General features: G+C 42.0%; 1 protein-coding gene across 1 annotated transcript; it reads right to left on the minus strand.

Annotated features, from left to right (window-relative positions):
* Positions 1–1,682: 1,682 nt before the first annotated feature.
* LOC129831013 (asparagine synthetase [glutamine-hydrolyzing]-like) lies at positions 1,683–17,933 on the minus strand. The gene is made up of 12 exons (XM_055893984.1): positions 17,635–17,933; positions 14,388–14,643; positions 11,531–11,771; positions 11,063–11,248; positions 10,634–10,735; positions 10,271–10,398; positions 9,303–9,429; positions 8,610–8,716; positions 8,267–8,367; positions 8,058–8,139; positions 6,558–6,713; positions 1,683–5,282 (listed from the first exon to the last, which is right to left on the minus strand). Exons 2-12 carry the CDS (start codon positions 14,634–14,636, stop codon positions 5,073–5,075), a joined length of 1,689 nt encoding a protein of 562 aa, XP_055749959.1. The 5' UTR covers positions 14,637–14,643; positions 17,635–17,933; the 3' UTR covers positions 1,683–5,072.
* Between the last annotated feature and the right edge of the window lie 1,466 nt (positions 17,934–19,399).

Consider the following 19,399-nt stretch of genomic DNA (forward strand, 5'->3'; position numbering starts at 1 on the left):
TTTTAATGGTAGGTTTATTTGAACAGTGAGAGACAGAATAACCCCAAAACAATCCAGAATAACACATGTCAAAAATTTTATAAATTGATTTGCATTTTAATGAGGGAAATAAGTATTTGACCCCTCTGCAAAACATGACTTAGTACTTGGTGCCAAACCCTTGTTGGCAATCGCAGAGGTCAGACGTTTCTTGTAGTTGGCCCCAGGTTTGCACACATCTCAGGAGGGATTTTGTCCCACTCCTCTTTGCAGATCTTCGCCAAGTCATTAAGGTTTCGAGGCTGACGTTTGGCAACTCGAACCTTCAGCTCCCTCCACCAATTTTCTATGGGATTAAGGCCTGGAGACTGGCTAGGCCACTCCAGGACCTTAATGTGCCTCTTCTTGAGCCACTCCTTTATTGCCTTGGCCGTGTGTTTTGGGTCATTGTCATGCTGGAAAACCCATCCACAACCCATTTTCAATACCCTGGCTGAGGAGCGGAGGTTCTCACCCAAGATTTGACGGTACATGGCCCCGTCCATCGTCCCTTTGATGCGGTGAAGTTGTCTTGTCACCTTAGCAGAAAAACACCACCAAAGCATAATGTTTCCACCTCCATTTTTGACGGTGGGGATGGTGTTCTTGGGGTCATAAGCAGCATTCCTCCTCCTCCAAACACGGCGAGTTGAGTTGATGCAAAAGAGCTCCATTTTGTTCTCATCTCACCAGTTGTCCTCTGAATCATTCAGATGTTCATTGGCAAACTTCAGACGGGCATGTATATGTGCTTTCTTGAGCAGGGGGACCTTGCGGGCGCTGCAGGATTTCAGTCCTTCACGGCGTAGTGTGTTACCAATTGTTTTCTTGGTGACTATGGTCCCAGCTGCCTTGAGATCATTGACAAGATCCTCCCGTGTAGTTCTGGGCTGATTCCTCACCGTTCTCATGATCATTGCAACTCCATGAGGTGAGCTCTTGCATGGAGCCCCAGGCCGAGGAAGATTGACAGTTCTTTTGTGTTTCTTCCATTTGCGAATAATCGCACCAACTGTTGTCACCTTCTCAAGGTGGAGAGTTTGGAATCTGATTGATTGATTGCTTCTGTGAACAGGTGTCTTTTATACAAGTAACAAACTGAGATTAGAAGCACTCCCTTTAAGAGTGTGCTCCTAATCTCAGCTCGTTACCTGTATAAAAGACACCTGGGAGCCAGAAATCTTTCTGATTGTGAGGGGGTCAAATACTTATTTCCCTCATTAAAATGCAAATCAATTTATAACATTTTTGACATGTGTTTTTCTGGATTTTTTTGTTGTTATTCTGTCTCTCACTGTTCAAATAAACCTACCATTAAAATTATAGACTGATAATTTCCTTGTCAGTGGGAAAACATACAAAATCAGCAGGGGATCAAATACTTTTTTCCCTCACTGTATATAGGACCTTCCACCCCCACCTGGGATATGGATGCCTGATGAAGACCTAAGGGTCGAAACGTAAATAGATATCACCTGGGAGCATGAGCAGCAGTGTGCAGCGTTTTCCTTTCTGTTTTCCATATTAGGATACCCATTGTACTTAGAATACATTCCCAATATATTGCGTTATACTTAAGTCGTATGCTAGTGCAGATATTGTAATGCAAACTCATGAAGATCATGACCACACACAACAACAACAAAAAACACGTCAGATAGATATTGTCAAGCGTATGGAGCACTTTTTTATATCAGTAGTGGTTAGGATGAAATACAGTAGACAGACACATAGCATTATGTACATCACTTTAGACATCTAATGCTGTAGTTTCATACATTTCCATCAGTCTAGACTCTAGATGGCTCGTAGTTGAGAAAACAAAGTGCAATCAATGCACCATGGTTAGCATCCAACTTCCAGTGTGTCTTTTGGTTTCACTATTTTCCTTAAGTAATGTAACCCATTATACGAGTCTGTCTCAAGTATGTTTCGTCTTCAATTGAATCATGTTGTTCCCAGCTTGACATTCAAATCTGTAACACATTCTATTGTTATCTCAACGACACACATCCACGCAAGAACCCACACATAAATTAAAAAACACACATCCACGCACACACACTGTATAGACCACTATTACACCATGTCATGGTCTTGCTCTCATTAGGATAATAACTTAAAACAAAAACGGGGGGGGGGGGGTGTAAAAACGTGTTCTGTTCTGATTATTTTAATAGTTGCTTCAATAAAATACAACTGTTTTAATGGTGAGTGAGTGTTGAGCATTATCCTTTTCAATAAGAAATGTTCAAAGAAAGATAACCTTGGGGATTGATCAAGGCATCAAAGCATTACAAAGTTTTATCATAATTATGTTCTGACATTTAAAATGTTTAAAAGACGAGTTGACTTCGGGTACTTCTCTTTATCAGGTTGGGTATAGAACAGGAGAATGTCTATGTATACCAGTGGAGGCTCCTCAGAGGCGGAAGGGGAGAACCATTATCCTCAGTGAATTTCATTTTTTATTTATTTTTAAAAACTTTTTAAAGTTATTATTTTTTAGATGAAACAATACTATAATAAATATAATCACGTCACCAAATAATTGATTAAAACACACTATTTTGCAAAGAAGGTCTACAGTAGACTCAGCAGCACTCTGTAGGGTAGCACCAAGGTGTAGCAGGAGGACAGCTAGCTTCAGTCCTCCTCTGGGTACATTGACTTCAAAACAAAACCTAGGAGGTTCATGGTTCTCAACCCCTTCCATAGACTTACACGGTAATTATAACAACTTCTGGAGGATGTCCTCCTACCTATCAGAGCTCTTGCAGCAATGGGGATCCATTATAAATACAAATACAAAATGACATGTTGTCCACCCAATCAAAGGATCAGAGAATGAATCTAGTACTGGAAGCATAAGCTATAGCTAGCACTGTAGTGCATGTGGTGCGTAGTTGACTCAGAGAGAGAAAGACAATAGTTGAACAGTTTTGAACAAATTAATTTCTTCCATATGCTGGAGAAGCAAGAGAGAAGTGTATATAGAGAGATTGTAGCTTTTTAGCTAGCAAATTCGGCTAGCTAGTTTAGCCTACTGTAACCCCCCCCCTGTTAGCTAGCTGGCTAAGACTATCCAGCACAACACTGGAACTCTTCCAAGTCAAGGTAAGCTTGTGGTTTTAATAATTTATTGCCACCGGGGGCCGAACGTGTAACTGCTGACTATACACTGTAACGTTACTGCATGATTGTAGTGGGTTTACTAACGCATTGGTTCTATTGGCTATGTTGACTAGGACGTTACGTTACTTTAGCTAAGATGGTGACAACGATGTAGGCTGTGTGTAGCGGTTTGGCTTGGAAAGTTTTTTTTGCCTGATCACGCAGCTGGTGTGTTGTGCATTGAAGTCCACAAGCGATGGGAAGAGGTGAGAGAGCGCAGATACGAAAAGAAATACAACGTGGCTGTGTGTTTACGCGTGATCAGCGGTGTATTCATTCCGCGGATTCTGTTGAAAATCGTTTCTTAAAACGTAAGCAAACGGAACAAAATGGGGAGAAACATAGTTGTGTTATTGTTCGACATCGCAAGTGTCACTGATAGTGACAGTCCATATGAGAGACCCAGAGCTATGCAGGGTATTACCCTCCAGTCTAGGCGGGGGCGATGTTTTCAACTGTTGGACGAATGATTACGTCCTATATCAGCTAGATGCAGGCAAGAGTGTGCAAGACCGTACGGAATGTCACTGTCTGTCACCTAAAACGTGTCTCTCGAACTGTGTGCACCTACGTTTAAAACGTTCATTAATAGGCTAGGTTGTAGCAACCTCATGATGGGTATAGGGAAATGTATCACGTAGTAGCCTGAAGCTATCGCTGTTACATTGAATTGGCTGAATGGAATATGAATGGCAGTCATCCAATATGCTGTAATAGAACGGCACTGACCGCAACTGATCTATACCTATAGCTATCCTGTCTATTGTCTCCTGTGACATAATCAAGACATCTTCTTGCACGGAAATGAACCTATTACAGCCTGCTCCCTGTCTGGGTAAGAGGCAAAAAGACAATTGCAGTACTGGTTATACGCATCTAACTTAATGTAAATGATAGGAAAAAGCACTCACGAGGAACAGTTAAATATCATGTTAAGGTTTAGCCAATGTCTGAAGCTGTTAAAATATGTATGTAATTTAGATATAATAATATCTACTATGTAATCACCGTATGGTACTATAATCGATGAAAGCATTACAGTAGTGCTACTGAATCCCAGATAGATGGCCTACAGCATCATTCCAGTCTTCCAACATGATCAACTATTCCTAGTGAAACAGCAGTTTCCCAAATCAGCACTGACCCTGTAACTGTAATTAACACTGGTTAAGTACTAGAGCTTGATGATTCCTCAATAGAGCTGCCAGAATTATCGCATAATTATGTAACCGACAATTATGGTCAATAACGTGAACTAAAAAATAGTCTTCACACATTCATTTTAGGAAAAGGGGGATTCGACTTTAGATTCAAGTTTCAGGAGAGTGGGGGATTCAACTTTATATTCAAGTAGAAATAATTTACCCAATAGCAGTTTTACATGAAGTGGGTAAAGTTGGTAATCATTTTATGAGCGGAAGGGCATGGTTGGGAGAAGCTTAATTTCCAAAAGTTCCAAGAGGTCAAATCCATTAGTTTTTGAGACAGGGATGTCACCAATGCTGTGTTCTATTCATTAGGTTTGTCGTAGCTAATTAGGTATGTCGTATCTAAAGATGCATTATGAAGCGTTACAACAAAAATGACAATAACCGTGGCCATTTGCATGAAAAGTAAGCCTCATCGTTACCTAAAATTCCATAAAAGTCACAACTTTAGCATCAGACAGTTTCCAGATAGGTATGTGTGAAGGGGAGGTGTAGTAATGGTGTGAAGATGAGGTGTAGTAATAATGGCAGAAGTGATTGACAGCTGACACGGTCTACGTTCCAATATCCATACTAGCATACCACTTAGAATGCATGTATGCTCAATAGACTGCTTCATTCTAAGTGCTACGCTAGTGAGGATATTGGATAAAAGCCACTGTTGTTGCTGTATCACTGGTCTTTGTCAGGCTTGTAGATGGAGAGGGTTCTGGCTGAGGGGTCTGTAGCATTGATCCAGCGGGGCATCCAGTAGTGGCTGAGCCACTTGGCCTGGCCCGGGTAATGCTTCTCAAACACCTGGCGGTAGAAGTACGCCTCTTTGGTTCTGGGAGGGAGGAACGGGAACGTCTTAGGAGACTTCTCCAGCTGGAAGTCGTTCACCTTGGAGGAGAGAAAGAAGGAGTCAGAATGTGTGTGGGTGTGCATATGTCATGTGCCAGCGTGCCTGTGTGTGTGTGTGTACATGCGAGCCTGCTGTGTGCGTATGCACGTGTGTGTGTCTGTGTGTATGTGTACCTTGCTTTTTTCAATTTTTACTAACGACATGCCACTGACTGAGTAAAGCCAGAGTTTCTATATATGCGGATGACTCAACACTATACACGTCAGCTACTACAGCGACTGAAATGACTGCAACTTAGTTTCAGAGTGAGTAGCAAGGAATAAGTTAGCCCTAAATATTTCTAAAAATAAAAGCATTGTATTTGGAACAAAAACACTCACTAAACCCTAAACCTCAACTAAATCTTGTAATAAATAATGTGGAAATTGAGAAAGTTGAGATGACTAAACTGCTTGGAGTAACACTAGATTGTAAACTGTCATGGTCAAAACATATTGATGCAGTAGTAGCTAAGATGGGGAGAAGTCTGTCTATAATAAAGCAATGCTCTGCCTTCTTAACAACACTATCAACAAGGCAAGTCCTATCGGCCCTAGTTTTGTTGCACCTGGACTACTGTTTAGTCGTGTGGTCAGGTGCCAAAAAAGGATTTAGGAAAATTGCAATTGGCTCAGAACAGGGCAACACGGCTGGCCCTTGGATGTACACATAGAGCTAATATTAATAATATGAATGTCAATCTCTCCTGGCTGAAAGTGGAGGAGAGATTGACTTCATCACTACTTGTATTTATGAGAGGTATTGATATGTTGAATGCACCGAGCTGTCTGTCTAAACTACTGACACACAGCTCGGACACCCATGCATACCCCACAAGACATGCCACAAGAGGTCTCTTCACAGTCCCAAAGTCCAGAACAGACAATGGGAGGCACACAGTACTAAATAGAGCCATGACTACATGGAACTCTATTCCACATCAAGTAACTGACGCAAGCAGTAATTTTAGATTTTATTTTTTTAAGATAAAAATGAAAACTTATGGAACAGCGGGACTGTGAAGCAACACAAACATTGGCACAGACACATGCATACACATACACACCACACACACACACACACACACAGACACACACACATGGATTTAGTAATGTAGATATGTGGTAGTGGTGAAGTAGGGGCCTGAGGGCACACAGTGTGTTGTGAAATCTGTGAATGTATTGTAATGTTTTAAAATTGTATAAATTGCCTTAATTTTGCTGGACCCCAGGAAGAGTAATGGGGATCCATAATAAATACAAATACAAAAATACCTCAGACTCCATCTGGTCCTGCAGGCTGTTGTACCACGACTTCTTGACAGACATCATTCCGTCACTGAAGGCCTCTTTACGCCGCCACAGGATCTCGTCTGGGATCAGGTTCAGACCTTTAAACGAGTCTCTGAGGAGGTGCTTCTCCACTCCATCCTGGTTACACACACATCCCTCAGTCAAACTGAACTGGGTTTGGAATTATAGCACTGGAACCCTTTACATGTTTAGAGACAGATTTTTGCTGCAAGGACTCTGATTTGGATACACAACCCTTACAATCACTCAATACACATCTTTTCCACTTTTGCAATAATACTGATGGGTTCTGACTTATAAACATGAAAATATGAAATATCCTTATTCATAACACTGAGGGAGAGAGAGGGCATTGAAAACCATTTACGTTATTGTTAGGCATCAGGTATCCTATGGAAAGGAGAAGGGCCACAGTCTGGTTTCAATGTTGGGTTGTAATTCGAAATACTGGCTACACCAGTAGTTAATGGTAATCTGTAGGAGGAATGTATATGGTGGGGTCAATTAAGGATGGATATGAGCCAGGGGCTTGGAATGTTATTGAGTAAGGGAAAGGCAATCACATGGTTGTGGTCATTGATAAGGGCGGAGAGCTGTGGATTAGTAAGGAAAGGGGGACGAGGTCAGGTCACATTAAGGGAGAAGGAACAGTTTATTACCCACATCACTACGCTTCTTTTTAAAAAAAAAAATTTTTTTATCCCATTTTCTCCCCAATTTTTGTGGTATCCAATCGCTAGTAATTACTACCTTGTCTCATCGCTACAACTCCCGTACGGGCTCGGGAGAGACGAAGGTCGAAAGCCATGCGTCCTCCGAAGCACAACCCAACCAGCCGTACTGCTTCTTAACACAGCGCGCCTCCAACCCGGAAGCCAGCCGCACCAATGTGTCGGAGGAAACACCGTGTACCTGGCCCCCCTTGGTTGGCGCGCACTGCGCCCGGCCCGCCACAGGAGTCGCTGGAGCGCGATGAGACAAGGATATCCCTACCGGCCAAACCCTCCCTACCCCGGACGACGCTATGCCAATTGTGCGTCGCCCCACGGACCTCCCGGTCGCGGGCGGCTGCGACAGAGCCTGGGCGCGAACCCAGAGACTCTGGTGGCGCAGTTAGCGCTGCGATGCAGTGCCCTAGACCACTGCGCCACCCGGGAGGCCCATCACTACGCTTCTTGCCTAGCAATAAATATGCAATGTTTAGAGGGAAGGAGGAGACTTCACCTAACATGGGGTAGATATACTTGGGCTGGTGGGAACAGTCTGTTCAGCTGTCTGACCCATTGGGTGAATAAACTTGGTTTGAGCTTTTCATAGTTGTCCTTCAGTTTTTATTCTGTTATTTAGAACCTAACAGTACATTACTTCCGATTTCATACTACATTATCTCATCAGAGACAAATGTAGCGGATAGGGAGATTGGGATAGTGAGCATATGGTGATAAGGCTGAGAAAACTGACCTTAGGTTGCCTCATCTCCTCAGGCAGGGAGAGGTAGTACGCCGTGAACCTGTGGTCCAGGAAAGGCACTCTCAGCTCCAGACTGTAGAGAGAAGAGGAAAGTCAGAATGCTAGATCTTCTGTATTAAACCTATAGCTTCTTAAAAGAAAGAAAGAAAAGCAGATAGCGGTCTGACAAGTTTGAGGAATGGATGTAAAAATGCCCTTACCCGTGTGCAGCGGTGGTGCGGTCTGCTCTGAGCACGTCAAACAGGTACAGCTCCTTCAACAGACGAACACTGTCCTCTGCTGCTGCCTTGGGAGTGGGAGCCTGCAACAGGAAACACAACAACTCAGCTCATATTCCCAGACATAACAACTGGTTCCAGGGTTGGGTTCAATTCCATTTTCAATTAAGTCAAACCAGGAATTTCCCATTGATTTCTAATAAATGTTTTCAATTCCTGCACTTCCTGAATTGACTACTGCATTCACCACAACACTGTCTGGTACATGAAATTCGGTGAGTGGGAGAGAACGACACATCTCTGATGTGGAACAGACTTACAGTACCTTGTGGAAGTAAATGTATCCTTGTGTCAGCTCGTCAGAGCCTTCTCCAGAGAAGATCACCACGCTGTCAGTCTTCTCACGGATGTACTTTGACACTAGGTACATGCCTGCAGAATGAGAAAGGATTATTGGACACAGAATTGAGTTGAAGTACTCCCTTGGCTTAACTTAAGCCTTGCTAAATATACTGTACATTTCTTATAAAAAAAGGTTATTGCGCCATCTAGAGGCAAATAAAACCATCTGTATTTGGCAGGAAAAAAAGTAAATGAAAGTAAACTGATCATCACATGAACTTTGGTCTTTACTTCAAGTTTGCACTTTTGGGACTGTTCGATTGTACCAGACAAACTGAATCACGTATTTCATCCACATATTATGCCAAGGTCTGGCTGATTGCTTCTCTCTATTGACAGGCTTTTACAGGCCACACTCACTAATCTCCCATGATTCCACTGGGATTCAAACTAGCCAATCAGGAGGAAAAGGAATGCAGCCTGGCCAGACTCCCTTTGTCCAGGTCAGTGGGCACATTGATAAGGTACAAAGAAGCTGTCTAGTGTCTCGGTATTTCACAAATGTGTCATCCTCATAGCCTATTAATTCAGCTTCAATGGGACGCCCCTTCTGATTGATGTTTGGAGGTCTAGGATGATCTAGGCTGATCTAAGATGGGACAGTGTGCTCTCTCACCGACAGAGGCGCGTACGGTGGTGATGTCATAGGTCTCCAGGTGAAAGATGACCTCCTCCACGGCTTTGAGACCCTCCTCAGGGGTGAAGTTCACCTCGTGGTGCTCACTGCCGATGTAGGACGCCACCTGGAACAGCACAAGGCATTCACCAAGACATTCATTCACGTTGTATCTATTTATTGCCTTCAATTTATTGAGAACACATACTCTTTTACAAATACAGGGAGCAATGACTTCACTTTTTTCTGTTATTCTATTCTATTATGTTGTGTTTTTATTATTTTAAATGCTCATTTTTAATGCCCTGGGAGCTGTAATGTATTGGGTAAAAGATGATACAAAAATAAAGTTTGATTATTACTGATTATGAAGTTATATTGTTACGAAACTGATTGACTAGCCTGCTAATATTGTTGCGCCCGCTAAGTCTAGAAGTCTTAGGCCTAGTTAACTGGTCTGTAACTTGATTTAAGATGTGCAGCTATGTGAGAAATCAGCGTATGAGGTCAGTGCTGTATGTACATGTGCCCAGGAGACAGCAAACTTACAGGGATCCAGGGCCAGCTCCGTCCTGACTCCTATGGGTCAGCTAGCCCAAGCAGATTATTATTTGTTTTTGAAACGGGTGACCAAAACACATATTTACAAAAATAAACTTCAAAAGACTGCTCCAAAACTAAAAAGGTTAACTAAAACAAAAAACAAAGACTTGCAGGCCGAGAGGCTCTATGGCCACCTCTCTCTGAATCATTCACGCTCGACCTGATTGCCTGTACCTGTGGGCTTCATCAAGGCTTGACAGAGCACCTGAACCTGGTTGCTGCTGCCCCCCTGGGGATGGAGTGTGGAAGTGGTAGTGTCTAATCATGCTCCTAGACCTAACCTACCCAACCCGTTCCATGACAATATCATCACCATTATATTATAAGGCAGAGTCTCTCTATGGAGGCTGGAGAGCCTCACTCACCTTGCGAGCAGCCAGGATGTCTGGGCTGTCTTCAGCCCCAATAGCGAAGGTCTGGATGGGGTACTTCAACTTCTCCTCTTTGGCCAGTTTGACCAGCGTAGCTGCCACCAGACTGGAGTCCAGACCACCTGATAGAAATATATAATAACAGTCATATACATCATTTACTAGATTATCACACGTCTAGTTTGACCTATGGTGTAAAGATAATAAGAATGTATTCTCATTTATGTATTTACACAGACAAGCATTAGTGAAAACAACAAGTAACAGACCTCAAGCATTACTAACTCAAGCCACAAGCTTTCATGTGTGACACTACACAAAGAGGCAAACATACTCTGTATTAATCATTATTTGTACCTGAGAGAAGACAGCCGATCCTCCTGTGGGCCATGAGGCGTTTCCGGACAGCGTTCTCAAACAAAGACCGGATGTTGCTCTTCACTGTCTCTGGGACAAAACCTACAGAGGACAACAAGAAATCTTACTGTCATCACACAGGGACCAGTCAACTGAATAGTTGAAGACCAGCAAATCAACTCTAGCATACTACACATCCAACTCCTATTGTCAGTGACTACAATGATTTCAGTTGGACAACAGGCTTCATTCATGGCAATACCCTCAATACCAAAAACTTGAATCCTGAAATAACAATCAGTGAGCCATTCCTCCCTTCATCTTATGTGTCAAACAACATCTGTCATCTTTCACTGATAGCTAGCGACAGGTAGTGGCACTGTTAAATAATCTGTAACCTTTATGGAAATACTATGGATGGGTGTGTACCTGAGGGGAGCCTCTCTACCGTGTCATAGGCAGCGTGCTTGGGCTCCTGGGTGCAGCAGTGGAAGCGGTCCATCTGAATAGACTCTACCTTCCCTGTGGGCTTTAGGTCAAACACCTCAAAGTGTCCAGGGAGGAATGGAGTGATCTTAGGAGGTGAGGACATTGAGTGGGTTATATGAGTCAGACCTGGGAACAAACAGAAAAAGTATGTGTTTAAGAACATTAAGTTATCATACCTGTGTAGTAACAGTCGTTACACACTAATAACAACATCTTAACATTTTGTTACAATTGTACTTGACCAAGTGAATTTCCGTTGAATAGCAATAGAGTTGAGCAGTTTATGTTTTTTCTACACTCTGTGACATTAAAGTTCATCCTATCCTATTCTGAATAGGTATTCTTCTTTAATCCACTTGTGTAGCAACCAAAACTGGTGGAGATATCAAGTAAGTAGTCCCCTCTCACCTTTTGCCTCAGAGCACACAGCCAGGAAGCCGTCGTCAGTCAGTAGTTTGAACATGGGCCGCACGCCATACGTATCCCTCCCCAGGAAAACCTTCCTATTGGCTGAGTCCATTAAGACGAAGGCGAACACTCCATCCAATAGGGACGCCATCTTCTGAATGCCGAAGCGCTCATACAGGTGAAGCAGGATCTCACCATCTACTTTGGTCTGGTAGTCAGTAAACTCAAACTGCTCCTTCAGCTAGAGGGAAGAAGATGGAGAAAAGTATTATGATTATTATGAGACATAAGACATTACAAGTGGTCATACATGCTCATGACATACACTCAACAACATATGTATTTGGACAGTGAAGCAAAAACTTTTAATTTGGCTCTATCAGTGGTGGAAAAAGTACCCAATCATCATACTTGAGTAAAAGTGAAAGTCACCCAGTAAAATACTACTTGAGTAAAAGTTTAAACTATTTACTTTTAAATATACTTAAGCATCAATAGTAAATGTAATTGCTAAAATACACATAACTTAAGCATCAAGAGTAAAAGTATAAATAATTTCAAATTCCTTATATTAAGCAAACCAGACGGCACTATTTTTTGGTTTTTAAAATGTACGGACAGCCAGAGGAACACTCCAACACTCGAATTTACAAACGAAGCATTTGTGTTTAGTGAGTCCGCCAGATCAGAGGTGGTAGGGATGACCAGGGATGTTCTCTTGATAAGTGCGTGAATTGGACCATTTTCCTGTCCTGCTAAGCATTCACAATGTATCAAGTACTTTTGGGTGTCAGGAACAATGTATGGAATAAAAAGTACATTATTTTCTTTAGGAATGTAGCGGAGTAAAAGTTGTCAAAAATATAAATAGTAAAGTAAAGTACAGATCCCCCAAAAAAACTACATTGGAAGTACTTTAATTTATTTACGTAAGTACTTTACACCACTGGGCTCTATACTCCAGCATATGAGGCGACAGTACAGAATGTCCCCTTTTATTTGAGGGTATTTTCATACTTACAGTGCCTTAGGAAAGTATTCAGACCCCTTGACTTTTTCCACATTTTGTTACGTTGGTTACAGCCTTATTGTAAAATGGATTAAAAAAAAAAATCCTCAGCAATCTACACACAATACCCCATAATGACAAAGTGACCCTTTGCTATGAGACTCAAAATTGAACTCAGATGCATCCTGTTTCCATTAATCATCCTTGAGATGTTTCAACAACTTGATTGGAGTCCACCTGTGGTAAATTCAATTGATTGGACATGATTTGGAAAGGCACACACCTGTCTATAAGGTCCCACAGTTGACAGTGCATGTCAGAGCAAAAACCAAGCCATGAGGTCCAGGGAATTGTCAATGGAGCTACGAGACAGGATTGTGTATTGAGGCACAGATCTGGGGAAGGGTACCAAAACATTTCTGCTGCATTGAAGGTCCCCAAGAACACAGTGGCCTCCATCATTCTTAAATGGAAGAAGTTTGGAACCACCAAGACTCTTTCTAGAGCTGGCCGCCTAGCCAAACTGAGCAATCGGCGGAGAAGAGCCTTGGTCAGGGAGGTAACCAAAAACCCGATGGTCACTCTGACAGAGTTTCAGAGTTCCTCTGTGTAGACGGGAGAACCTTCCAGAAAGACAACCATCTCTGCAGCACTCCACCAATCAGGCCTTTACGGTAGAGTGGCCAGGCGGAAGCCACTACTCAGGAAAAGGCACATGACAGCCTGCTTGGAGTTTACCAAAAGGCACCTAAAGACTCTCAGACCATGAGAAACAAGATTTTCTGGTCTGATGAAACCAAGATTGAACTCTTTGGCCTGAATGCCAAGCGTCACGGCTGTATAAAATCTGGCACCATCGCTACGTTGAAGCATGGTGGTGGCACATCATGCTGTTGGGATATTTTTCAGCAGCAGGGACCGGGAGATTAGTCAGGATCGAGGCAAAGATGAACGGAGCAAAGTACAGAAAGATCCTTGACGAAAACCTTCCCCAGAGCGCTCAGGAACTCAGACTGGGCTGAAGGTTCACCTTCCAACAGGACAATGACCCTAAGCACACACCCAAGACAACGCAGGAGTGGCTTCAGGACAAGTCTCTGAATGTCCTTGAGTGGCCCAGTACTGTCACCTCATATAAAACATTTGATCTCAAATCCATAATGGCAAATGAAAAGTTAGCTTCACTGTCCAAATTAATACATAGGGTAGTATACATGCTTATAACTAAATCACAATGGATTGTAAGTAGTGTATGCACAATCACATCCAACAATTGTGCATATTACAAAAGATGTGAGATAATAATTTAATGCCATTTTTTTAAAGCCAGATAATACCATTATCAATATGATCTTTGAAGATATTACGACTTTCTTCCCTCCCTGTTTCCACAAACTCACATGAACAAAAGTTTACTTAACTTATTTGGCCACGTAAGTCCCTTTGGCATAGAAATAGTACCTTTTTAAGAAAGGAGGAGTTGACTGGCCTAAAGCCATACTATATCCCTGCTTCGTGACCTTCAAGTAGAAACTCAATACGTTCCACACCAAAACTTGGCCAGATACTAGAGTTCCTTGAGGCCTGGTACCATCTCCATTCCTACAGTAGCCTGGGGTTCAGAAGTTTGGATTTCAGGCAATACCTTACTATATGTCTATGGGCCGTAACTACTGTGTGATTTATAGATCTCCTACCATAGCCTGGGATTTGTGACATAAAACAACAGTGACACAATCTGGATTCCAGGCTATACCTTATATGTCTATGGGCCATAACTACTGTAGTGTTTGCAAATCTATTGAGCCTGGGATTTGTGAAACAATGTGGATTCCAGGCTAGACCTACCGTGTGGTGGTTGTAGATTTCTCCGTTGTAGACAAGCCAGAGGTAGGGGAACTTCTTGATGCGGATGGGCTGCATGCCATACAGCTGGTCTACAATAGCCAGCCGATGGAAGCCAAAACAACAGTTAGTAAAGCCGTTGATGTTCTCAAAGCGAAAGGCGTCAGGGCCCCGGTGGGCGATCTTCATAGCGCTGGTGCACTGAACCGACAGGCACTCATCACTGCCAAACAAGGCCCATATACCACACATCCTGGGGCTGGAGAGGTGAGAGAGCGGGGCGGGGGAGAGAGAAAGAGGGAGAGGGTGTAATAAATACATGCAACAAGAGGCAGAGCAGATGGTCCAGAGACTATTGCCCCTTTCGTAACTGTTCTTTACAACATTTCAACCAGTGGAGGCTCCTCAGGAGGAAGGGGAGAACCATCCTCCTCAGTGAATTTCATAAAAATAGTAAAACATGTAAAAAGTTATCCTTTTTAGATAAAACAATACTAAATATAATCACGTCACCAAATAATTGATCAAAACACACTATTTTGCAAATAAGGTCTACAGTAGCCTCAACAGCACTCTGTAGGGTAGCACCATGGTGTAGCCAGAGGACAGCTAGCTTCTGTCCTCCTCTGGGTACATTGACTTCAATACAAAACCTAGGAGGCTCTTGGTTCTCACCCCTTTCAATAGACTTACACCGTAATTATGACAACCTCCGGAGGATGTCCTCCAACCTATCAGAGCGCTTGCAGCACGAACTGACATGTTGTCCCCCCAATCAAAGGATCAGAGAATTAATCTCGTACTGAAAGCATAAGCTATAGCTAGCTAGCATTGCAGTGCATGTGGTGAGTAGTTGACTCAAATAGAGAGAAAGACAATGAAAATGAAGGAGAAGCAAGAGAGAAATGTATATAGAGATTGTCATTTTTTTTCACTTACTTAGCTAGCAAATTCGGCTAGCTAGTTTAGCCTACTGAAACACCCTGCCCAAACAGCAGGATGCTGTTAGCTAGCTGGCTATGACTATCCAACACAACACTGGAACTCTTCCAAGTCAAGGTAAGCTTGTGGTTTTAATAATTTATTGCCACCGGGGCCCGAAGGTGTAACTGCTGACTATACACTGTAACGTTACTGCATGATTGTAGTGGGTTTACTAACGCATTGGTTCTATTAGCTATGTTGACTAGGACGTTACGTTACTTTAGCTAAGATGGTGACAACGATGTAGGCTGTGTGTAGCGGTTTGGCTTGGAAAGTTTTTTTTGCCTGATCACGCAGCTGGTGTGTTGTGCATTGAAGTCCACAAGCGACGGGAAGAGGTAGGAGGAGCGCGCAGGAATAAAACGCAAGAAGGAATACAACGTGGCTGTGTGTTTACGCGTGATCAGCGGTGTATTCATTCCGCGGTTTCTGTTGAAAAAAAGTTTCTTAAATGGAAGCAAACGGAACAAAACGCGGATTAACATACTTGAATTTGTCCAATAGAAACTCTCGTTTGCATCTGTCTCTCGACCTGTGTGCACCTACGTTCTACGTTATAAACGTTCATTAATAGGCTAGGTTGTAGCAACCTCATGATGGGTATAGGGAAATGTATCACGTAGTAGCCTGAAGCAATCGCTGTTACATTGCATTGGCTGGATGGAATATGAATGGCAGTCATCCAATATGTTGTAATAAAAATAAGGCCATGCTCATGAAAAAAAATCGTCTTCCCTTATCTTAACCGGCACTGACCGCAACTGCTTCCAATGAAGGAAGAACAACTTGAAGGGTTATACCACCGACTAATGGACATAGTTTCCTATCTGATTAGCAAAGGTGCACTATACCACACTATCATACCATACTTTTTACAAAACTATTGATGTCAACGTATTAAGCGGTGTATTGGAAGTAGTATTACTAGCAGTATCAGAGTTAGACATCAAAAACTTCCCTTTATAAAAAAAAAAATTGATTTTCAAAAACCTCAACTGTCAATGTTCACAATTATAATAATGGTGGTAAAATATACTCATATCTGCTGACCCACAACCCCAGTTTAACTGTACCCATTTAAAACATGTACACAAAAATGTTTGCAGTTAATGTGCTATTTGAGTGAGAGTGACAAACAAAATCAATGGAGGTCCTCCCCCGGACTGTAATTCGACTACGCCTACCATAAGTTTAGATAGCTGGCTAGACTAACTTAACAATCTAAAAAATGTTAGCCTACGTGGGCTAATTGAGTGAATAACATAAAAACTGCTGATTCACAACCAAATTACACCTTGTATAGTCTACTATAACTCTCAACAGTAAATTGAGACCCTGACTGAGTTGGGGGGGGATTGATCCGCCAGTTGCCCATCCCAAACTTAAACTGTCTTGACTGTCCACTAAAGCACCTCTAAAAATACCATCCACCGGTAAATCTTATTTAATAACTTTCATACTGTATTACACTTAGTCATAAGTGTCACTGATAGTGACAGTCCATATGAGACCCAGGCCATGCAGGGTATTACCCTCCAGTCTAGGCGGGGGCGCTGTTTTCAACTGTTGGACGAATGATTACGTCCTATATCAGCTAGATGCAGGCAAGAGTGTGCAAGGCGGTATTGAACGTCACCGTCTGTTACCTCAAATATGTCTCTGGACCTGTGTGCACCTACGTTTAAAACGTTCATTCATAGGCTAGGTTGTAGCAACCTCATGATGGGTATAGGGAAATGTATCACGTAGTAACCTGAAGCTATCGCTGTTACATTGAATTGGCTGAATGGAATATGAATGGCAGTCATCCAATATGCTGTCAAAAGAAATAAGGCCATGGTCATGTAAAAAAAAATCGTCCTCCCTTATCATAACCGGCACTGACCGCAAATGCTTTCAATTGAGAAGGAAGAAAAACATGAAGGACTAATGGACATATTGTACCTTCGCTAATCTGATAGGACACTATAACACACCACACTATGATACTCTTTACAAAACTATTGACGTCAACGTATTAAACTGTGTATTCGAAGTAGTAGTACAGTTACACACCAAAACCGGTTTCACAAAGCGAGTCGCCATCACATTTATTAAACAAATACTGTGTAGCTCTCTGCTCCACACGTGGTAATGTAAACGTATGTGGAAAGCCACACAAACTACCCGGTAATAGAAAGGATGAGTAACGGTTCACTCCGTGATAAATACACATTCGATTGAATTGTGTCTAAAATGCATAAACATAGTTTACTGAGAAACATACCTTTATTTCGTTGACACAAAGGGGTGAATAGTATTCTCCTCAGCGCCTGAAATGATGCAACGACAGAACTTCTGTACACCGTAGTGATGACTATGTACTTCACTGAACTGAAAGGGGCGTGACTTGCAACGTCATGTTCGGTTGCACCACTTTATGGTTACATTTGAGATTCACATTTTACATACATTCTGGTTAGTTTGCGAGTCAAAGGTAACATGTTAGTGTAACCGATGTGAAATGGTTAGCTAGTTAGCGGTGGTGCGCGCCCCTACCTGGTTCGAGCCCAGGTAGGGGCGAGGAGAGGGACGGAAGTTACATTACTATAAACATACGTAGACACCTGCTTGTCGAACATCTCATTCATTAATATTGAGTCGCTCTTATTCTTGCAAAGACAGTTTCAATTTATACTGAACAAAAATATAAATGTAACAAATTCAAAGACTTCACTGATTTACAGTTCGTGGGGAAATCAGTCAATTGAAATAAATTAGGCCATAACTTATGAATTTCACATAATTGTGCAGGAGTGCTGCCATGGGTGAAGCGTAGATGGCATATGCCCACCCAGTTGGCTAACAGCCCCACCAACAAATGTGCACAACATTTTAGAGAAATAAGCTTTGTTAGTGTATGGAACACTTCTGGGATAAAAAATAAAATTCCGCTCATGAAACATGGGACCCACACTTTACATTTTTGTTCAGTGTAGATAGGTTTGGGAAGTGGCCATGTACAATTTAACAAACACTGAAATATCTGTTTAGTTTCTCACCCTTCATAGCCAATTTTTTATTGACATGCTCCTCTACATATGGTCTAAAACACAAAACAGTACCTTAAAAATGCAACCCTAATCATCTTATCAACAAAAAACACTATTTTGGTTAAAGCTGGCATTTATTTAAGTCTCATCGTTTCAGAATTACCAGTACATCAGGAATATTTGGAGTGCTTGTTGTTCCAATGAAAGACTGGCATTTAGACAGGACAGATCAGAGGATATAATAGAACTGCCAACATCTGGAAAATTAACATTGTGCAGTAATTCATGGGTAGATAAGACACACATGGATATTTTGGGGGGGAATAGTAAAAGCACAAAAAAAGTTATGCACTCAGTCCTCTAAGCACATGCTTAAAACTTGGACTGAGAATAAGATTTGCAGTTAATGAGTGTATAGCTATACTAAAATGAGAATAGAAATCTGCCCATAAGTTATTGCAATAACCTCAACCGTCAAAGTTATCCATTACAATATAATGGTGGTAAAATATACTCATATCTGCTGACCCACACCCCCAGTTTAACTGTAACCATTTAAAACATGTACACAAAAATATAAAACATCTACATAAAAACAAACAATATTAAGGTTGTTCTCGTTCCGTAGTCTCATTGACCTAGAAGTTTATAACCACAGTGCGCAACATGATAAATACAAGATTAGCTATAGCTAAGATTGCAAAGGGGAAAAAAGGGAATAGCAAAACAAGGAGGGTATTGGAGTGGATAAGTGTGGGGCTAAATCTAAAAACCTGTTATGGTTGTTCAACAGTGCTTTCAAATCATGCCATTCTCCCAATACTATGAAAAAGTGGAGCATTCACATGCACGTATAGAGACAAAATTCTGGTGCATCACCTTGGCACTGATGCAGATTATTCTCGAATTGGGTGTGACAAAGTTAAATATTTAATAATGTTCCGTAAATCAGACAGATTCAACCGAAAAAGCCACATCTCGTCAGCATAATGTATCGTG

This window comes from Salvelinus fontinalis, chromosome 32 (genome assembly GCF_029448725.1).
Source record: "Salvelinus fontinalis isolate EN_2023a chromosome 32, ASM2944872v1, whole genome shotgun sequence".
Classification (NCBI taxonomy): Eukaryota; Metazoa; Chordata; class Actinopteri; order Salmoniformes; family Salmonidae; genus Salvelinus; species Salvelinus fontinalis.